This window comes from Condylura cristata, unplaced genomic scaffold (genome assembly GCF_000260355.1).
Source record: "Condylura cristata isolate star-nosed mole 26May11 unplaced genomic scaffold, ConCri1.0 scaffold00015, whole genome shotgun sequence".
In the NCBI taxonomy this organism is placed as follows: domain Eukaryota; kingdom Metazoa; phylum Chordata; class Mammalia; order Eulipotyphla; family Talpidae; genus Condylura; species Condylura cristata.
The window spans coordinates 2,798,348-2,804,947 of record NW_004567116.1 but is presented as its reverse complement, the minus strand read 5'-3'; the positions used below and the strand labels follow the sequence as shown (position 1 = coordinate 2,804,947).

Below are 6,600 nucleotides of genomic sequence, written 5' to 3'. Positions count from 1 at the left end.
CGGGCGGGGCCCACCCCTCAGGGCAGGGCAGGGCTTGCTGGGCAGGGCGTCTCCCGCTGCCCACCCACAGCCCCTGGACGGCCCTCCCTGCAGGTGGCCATCGAGTTCGATGAGCACATCAACGTGGCCTTCAGCTGCGTGTCGGCCAGCTGCCGCATCGTGCATGAGTACATCGGGGGCTACATCTTCCTGTCCACGCGGGAGAAGGCCCGAGGGGAGGAGCTGGATGAGGACCTCTTCCTGCAGCTCACGGGAGGCCACGAGGCCTTCTGAGGCCCCTCTTACTGCCTTCGTGTGGCTCACCAGCTGCTATGGCCACTTCCAAGCTCACAGCCACTGGGACGACCTGCTGCCCACACCCTCTGCAGACACGCACCAAGCTGGGCACATCACCTACTAACTCTGGCTTTGTGTCAGCCAGACACCCAGCTGGGCCAGACTGCCATCCTGCAGGCTAGGGCCGGGGGCCCGCCTGACCACAGAGCCCACCTCTCTCGTCCCAGTGGCCGAGACCAACAGCCTCACCTCACTGTAGTCCCCAACGCAAGAGAAAGACCCACTGTAGCTACAGCGTGACAACTGGTGGTTTCAAATGGACTGCTGTTTGTCAACTTTTTACATCTCCTTTTCTTTTTTAAATACATATGTTATGGTTGGGCCACGCTTCCTCCTCTGGAACTGTGCCCGGGCTACTTGGACACTCTGTCTCTTCATTACCAGCCAAGGAGAGGGGCTTCCCTGAGACAGACATAAGAGTCGGTTAAAGAGAGAGGCCTAAGTCAGCCTGGGGTTGGGGAGCACGGAAGGACGGAGGACGCAGGGCTCGGGCACAGGCATGGGGCGGAACGGCGGTTCTCACGGGTAGGGCGCAGCTGCAGGGCTTCCTTGAAGTACTTGGGAAGCAGGAAGCCATCAGCATTCCCGGGAGTCAGGATCACCCCGTTGGCAGAGCGGAAGAAGGAGATTCCATCTGCAGGCAGAGTTGGGGGTGTGACTCACTCCTGCTCCGACAGACTCGGGCCATCCCCGCTGCGTCCAGACCCACCTGCCAGGGCCAGGGGCCCATCGATGAACACGGCCACGTCGCAGTTCGGCCGCATGCCTGTGGAGACAGCCGGACCTGAAGCCTGTGGTACCCAGTTTGCAGCCACCAAACCTGGGCAGACTGAGGGCCTGGGCTCAGGGGAGGGGGTGCATAAAGGGCAAGGGGTGGCAATGACCCTCAGAGGTAGTCCCGGGGGGACAGAGTGGGTGGGAGTAGCGGGTGGGGGGCACTGACCACTGATGACACCGGGGTCCCCAGGCAGTCCCGGGGCCAGGTGGATGTGCATCCTTCCCTGGCGGGACAGGCCCTTGAGCAGGATGGACGGCCAGTGCTGCCGAAACGTGCCATGCACGAGCGTCCCGGGCAAGGCCTGGGGGGTCTCCAAGGGCGTCAGCTCCAGCTCAGGCACCTGGGATATGTGGGAGAAAGGGCAGCAGTGACAGCCCCTCAAGAGCAGGGGTCCCCTCCGTCTCCCATGTGTCCCCAGCTCCCACCTGCAGAGAGTGGCCCTGATTGGCTCGGATGAGAGGGCCGGTGCTGGGGTCCCCTTGCTGCAGGGTGAACCGCTGCTTCCCATTGGTGTCCACCACACGCTGCACATCTTCAGCTGAGAATCTGTGGAACTGGGGCAGCTGTAGGAGGGCGCCCAGGGGCACGAAGCCGTCTGCAGGAAGGTGGGTGCTCAGGAGCTAAACTCCGGGCCAGTTAACAGCAGAGCCACAGGAGACCAGAACAGAGCCTGGGCATGTGGGGCACCTTCAGAGGACCCCCCCTCCTGAGCCTCAGTTTCGTCAGTTTACATGGAAAAGGCCCTGCATCATGATAGTCAGGCCCAGAGCTGCCCACCACCCTGCCCTCTCCGCCAAGTGCTCACTGGGTCACCTGGCTGGAGGGGTGTAGCTAGACAGCGGGTCCTGTCCCAGTGGGCCCCAGACGTGACACTGGGCTCTGGGCAACCATCTCTGGGCTCGGTCTTCCCTGTACACAGGGAGAATGTGCCCTCCATGCTGTCCCCATGGGGTAGTGGTGGGAGTGGGGGTGGAGGGGAGGTTTCACGGGCTCACACTGCCCCCTGGGGTGGGGCCACTCCTCCCCCAGCCTACAAGACCCTCACTCACCAGCCCCCATGGGGAGCCCCAGCTTCAGGGCCCCATGGCGCAGGGCATAGGACAGAGCCTTGGACAGATGCACATCTTGGTCCTGAAAGAGCCCAGAAGTAGCCCCTAGTGGCGGTGGTGATGCTACCCTGCTGCCCACCCTGACCACTGAGTGACCCCCTGAAGAGCGAGGCAAAGGGAGAGAGGTGCCTGTTCCCTCTGGGAACAGCGGGGCCCATCAGCCCCACTCTCACGGCGCAGCGTCTGTGGAGAGCAGGGCTCAGAGGCTCCCGCCTCCCCCGGGGGCCAGGGGTGGGCGAGCCGCGCACCTGTTCCCGGGGCCTGGGCGCCCTGCTTCCTCTGGTCCCCGCGGCCTCGGGCCTCCTTCCCCCGGAGTTCATGGCCAAGTCCTGCAGGGGGCAGTGGCTGTGCAGATGTTGAGGACCCTCTCGCCCCCACCCGACCAGGAGTCACAAAACCTCCGGGAAGTCAGAGCTTTGAGAGGGGTGTTCTCATTATTCACTTCCCACCCCCAACTCTCACGGCGCAGATTGGGAAACTGAGGCCCAGCAGACAAGACTTGCCAACGTCACACCGCGTGAGCCACGGGGCCGGGAAGACCGGACGCGCGTCCACGCTAAGCGGCGGGCAGAAGCAGCTTGGCTGGTAGGCGACCGCCGGCTCCCGACTCCCGCGGCCCGGAAGGCGACCCGCGAGCCGGTGCGGGACCGCCAACGAGGGCCGCGGAAGGCGGGGAGCACTTCCGCTCCGGGCAGGGGCGGAGCTGCGGGCGGGTGAGCGCCCGGCCCTGAGGGGCCCCGGGCGTCCGCGAGGAGGCAGGGGCCTGGGCTCGGAGAGGCGGACGTTGGGGAGTGACAGGCCCTAGGGCCGTTGGGCAATAGCAATGCCCGTTTGTCCCCGGGATGTCGGGTGGCGCAGGAGGCGTGGCCGCCCAGTGAGCTTGCGGCTCTGGACCGGATGAGACACTCCGCGGCTTAGGAGCAGTCGGTTCGCAGGGCGCGAAGGGTGGGGGCCTTCCGGAGATCTGCGGCCAGCTGCCGGTGCAAGGCGCCTGGGGTGACAGGCCTGGCCTTGCCTTTCCCCAGAGCTGCCCTCTTCAGGAAATGGACCCTGAGGTCTCCCTGCTGCTGCAGTGTCCCCCGGGCGGGCTGTCCGAGGAGCAGGTGCGGGCGGAGCTGAACGCCGCTTACGACCGCCGCCCCCTGCCTGGAGGCGATGAGCCCATTGCTGCCATCTGGGAGAGCCGGCGCCAGGCCCAGCCCTGGCTCTTTGATGCCCCCAAGTTCCGCCTGCACTCGGCCACTTTGACACCCGCCGGCCCATCAGGGCCACAGCTGCTTCTGCGCCTGGGCCTCACTTCCTACCGGGACTTCCTGGGCACCAACTGGGCCAGCTCAGCTGCTTGGCTGCAACAGCAGGGTGCTGCCCACTGGGGCGACAAGCAAGCCTACCTGGCAGACCCACTGGGGGTGGGTGCTGCCCTGGTCACCTCTGATGACTTCCTTGTCTTCCTGCGCCGCTCTCAGCAGGTGGCTGAGGCATCAGCGCTGGTGGATGTGCCTGGCGGACACCCTGAGCCTCAGGTGAGATGCCAGGCTGGACTGGAAGGTATGACCCACATGGCTCAGCCCCTCAGCCTCTCCACTGGCCCTTGGTCCTGACCAGGCAATGGGGTAGGTGAGCAGAGCACCTAGATGTTGTCCCTCTGGAAAAGGAGGGCCTGGGCCTGAGGGTCTCTGCGACTTGCTTTCTGTCCAGCGAGGCCCTCCGGGCCAGTGAGTAGGGAGAAAGGCAGGGTGGGGAGGGTGGGCAGGGGCTGAACCTGACTTCCCACAGGCCCTGTGCCCTGGTGACAGCCCCCTGCACGAAGACCTCCCTGGGGATTTGGTGGTGCACGAGCTGTTCTCCAGTGTGCTCCAGGAGATCTGTGATGAGGTGGGTGTGGGTATCCCACACAGGACTGGACAAGGAAGGAGGGGCAGAATATGCTAGAATCCCACAGGCCTGGGCTGGCGGGAAGGTCTCCGGGCATCTGGCGCTGAGATAAGGGCTTGGCTCTGCAGCTAGGCATGCTAGAGTGGATTTCTAGCCCTCAACTCCCTAGCCCTTTTCACAGCGGGAATGATACATGCTTTGCCTACTCCATGGATTTCTTGAAAAGAGGAGTAAATGGGAGTACTGATAACAACTCAGCTGGTGCGTGCACAGCCCCTGGGTGGTCCCTGGGACCACCAACCTGGGCACATTATTTAATCTCTCCGCCAACCATCTGTAAAATGGACATGCCCAAGATCTGACAGTCTGAGTCTGGCACTTCAACTATGAACTGTAACTGTTGTGCAAGGGTAAAGCACTGTTCTCCACCGAGGGGGCAGCGTTGTGTGTGATGGGCACTGACAGGCAGGACCCCTGCCCTAGGTGAACTTGCCACTGTTCACCCTGAGCCAGCCGCTACTGCTGGGCATCGCCCGCAATGAGACCAGTGCCGGCCGAGCCAGTGCCGAGTTCCAGGTCCGGTGAGTGAGCTCTGGGGGACAGGGCCATGGGTTCTGGAGTGGTTGGGTGATTGAGGGGCACGGCTGAGGCAGCACGGGCTCCTCAGGGACCACCCAGGGGATGTGCACTCACCAGGCTTCTCTCATGTCCTTGGCCAGGTGTAGCCTGACTTCTGAGCAGGTGAGGAAGCGCTACATGAGTGGGGGACCTGAGGCCCACGAGTCCACTGAGATTATCTTTGTGAAGACACAGGTGTGTGTTCGCAAGGCATGGTCTTGCTTGGGGAAGGAGCAGGGGCTGGGGCTTGCAGAGGCTTGGTGATGCATGTCCACTCCAGGAATAGGTCAGACGGGGCTCTAGAGCTCTCAGTGCTTTCCAGACTTGGGGCCTCAAGGCCTCCCTTAAGGGAGAGCCACCTGGCTCAGGCCCTTTAACATGTTTCCCCAGGGACAGTGCAATGAAGAGTGTTCTGAGGCTCAGTGACACTGGGCCCATTGCCTGCAGGAGACCTGAGAGCTGAATGTCACTGTCTCCTTACAGAGTGTACAAAGGTTGCAGGAGACTGAAATGTGGGCTGAGCTCTGCCCCTCGGCCAAAGGCGCCATCTTCCTCTATAACCTGGGCCAGGGAAGTCCACCTGAGTCGCCATAGTGTCCCCAACCCCATCACCAGTTTGGAAGGCAATAAAGGACTTTTTTTTCTTGGATTTCATTGGCATCTACAGTTTCCCTAAAAGAGAAGGGGGCCGCTGGGAGAACCATGGGTGAGTAAGACAGGACAAGTGCCCTGGAAGGGGGCAAGCTTCACCTCAGTTCTTCCCTATGCAATGATAGGGCTGCTCCCCACCCCCTCGCCCCCACCCCAGGCTCTGGGGAGGGTCGGGGAGACTGGGGAGGAAGCTGCCCAGCGAAACATGCCTTGTTGCAGAACGGGTTAAGAGCCATGTTAAGACAGGGCGCATCGGACTGGCCAATGACCTCTCCGGGGGTTTCGGCGCGAAGCCACCCACGTCCCTGCCCCTAGCGGGGTTTAAGTGTGTGGGTTTAAGTCTGCTTGGGGGGGCGGGGCCGAGGCGTTGAAGGCCAATGGGTGTGAGGGGGCGGGGCCCACTGCGGCGTCATGCGGTGGGCGTGGCTTGAAAGCTAGGCCAATGAGAGCGCGGGGCGGGGCCTGGATTGGTTCAGGAAATGGCGGCGGCAGCTGAGTCCGTGAGTGCGGCGGGGGCGGGGCTTGCTTGTGGCTCCTCCTTCTGCCCCCCAAGTTCCTGGGGTTGGTAGGGGTCTCTCGTGGCCCGGGGCAGGTTGTCCTGTCACTAGAGCTGTGTGGAGAAGGGCTGGGTACTCGGGTCAGAGGCGGGGATTGGTCCTGGACAGTGGGGGCTACCAGGTCCTGGGCACGGGCCCTCCACTCCCGCCCCCCTCCGCCTCGGGCCGGCTTCAGTTTTCCTGCGCAAGTAAACGGGGCCGCACCCCGTCCTCGGCTCCCGGAGTGCGGGATGAGCCTTCGTCCTGGTCCCCATGCACTCCTCTTCGTGGCCTCCTTTTCCCAGCCGTCCGCCTGCCGCCATGCTGCCCCGTTTGCCCCAGCGCCTATGCCGGCTGCGGCCCCACAATCCTCCCACCCGGCCCCTCGCCGCGGCAGCTGGGCAGCGGTGAGTCGGTCTGGGCGCCCGGTCGTTTAGTAGGTCTTTGGCTCTAGGCCCTGCCCTAGGTGCCAAGCTAGTTGTGATCTCTCCGTTCTGTCTGATGCCTTACAGGCTTGTCCCAGGTAGCCCTCACCATCACTGCAGGGGACACAGGATCAGAGATTAAGGGACGCCCCCCAAGGTCATACAGCTTGTTAAGGGACAGAGTTTGAGACCTAGCCAAACCCATGAGCTTCCCATGGCTCTACTTATACTGTCAAGCATCACTGTGCATAGTGCATAACTCACTGGGGGGG

General features: G+C 63.1%; 4 protein-coding genes across 7 annotated transcripts in view; 3 read left to right on the top strand and 1 right to left on the bottom strand.

Moving 5' to 3' along the window:
• FERMT3 (fermitin family member 3) overlaps window positions 1–294 on the top strand; it is a 12,677-nt gene extending 12,383 nt beyond the window's left edge. The window contains exon 15 of the mRNA XM_004682680.2: window positions 94–294. Coding sequence (XP_004682737.1) covers window positions 94–273 — 180 coding nt within the window. The 3' untranslated portion in view covers window positions 274–294. The remainder of the gene's footprint in view (window positions 1–93) is intronic.
• Window positions 292–2,885, bottom strand: TRPT1 (tRNA phosphotransferase 1). Its single transcript, XM_004682679.2, has 8 exons — window positions 2,727–2,885; window positions 2,472–2,552; window positions 2,164–2,245; window positions 1,540–1,709; window positions 1,280–1,454; window positions 1,046–1,102; window positions 860–970; window positions 292–738 (listed from the first exon to the last, which is right to left on the bottom strand). The coding sequence occupies exons 2-8, from the start codon at window positions 2,541–2,543 to the stop codon at window positions 635–637; spliced, it is 771 nt and encodes a 256-aa protein (XP_004682736.1). The 5' UTR covers window positions 2,544–2,552; window positions 2,727–2,885; the 3' UTR covers window positions 292–634.
• Window positions 2,886–2,953: 68 nt separating this feature from the next.
• On the top strand, window positions 2,954–5,402 carry NUDT22 (nudix (nucleoside diphosphate linked moiety X)-type motif 22). Of its 2 annotated transcripts, none has more exons than XM_012725453.1 (5): window positions 2,954–3,746; window positions 4,000–4,098; window positions 4,582–4,679; window positions 4,818–4,911; window positions 5,107–5,192. In XM_012725453.1, the coding sequence occupies exons 1-5, from the start codon at window positions 3,267–3,269 to the stop codon at window positions 5,140–5,142; spliced, it is 807 nt and encodes a 268-aa protein (XP_012580907.1). In that variant the 5' UTR covers window positions 2,954–3,266; the 3' UTR covers window positions 5,143–5,192. The 2 variants fall into 2 exon arrangements, with proteins under 2 accessions (XP_012580907.1, XP_004683423.1); XM_004683366.2 differs by lacking the exon at window positions 5,107–5,192 and adding an exon at window positions 5,200–5,402 and having other exon boundaries at window positions 2,960–3,746.
• Window positions 5,356–6,600, top strand: part of DNAJC4 (DnaJ (Hsp40) homolog, subfamily C, member 4) — a 3,644-nt gene continuing 2,399 nt past the window's right edge. For 2 of the 3 annotated variants that reach the window (XM_004683365.2, XM_012725454.1), the window contains exons 1-2: window positions 5,835–5,867; window positions 6,209–6,310. In XM_004683365.2, coding sequence (XP_004683422.1) covers window positions 6,225–6,310 — 86 coding nt within the window. In that variant the 5' untranslated portion in view covers window positions 5,835–5,867; window positions 6,209–6,224. Of the gene's footprint in view, window positions 5,423–5,834; window positions 5,868–6,208; window positions 6,311–6,600 lie in introns of those variants that run through there. The other variant, XM_012725455.1, reaches the window with a different exon arrangement.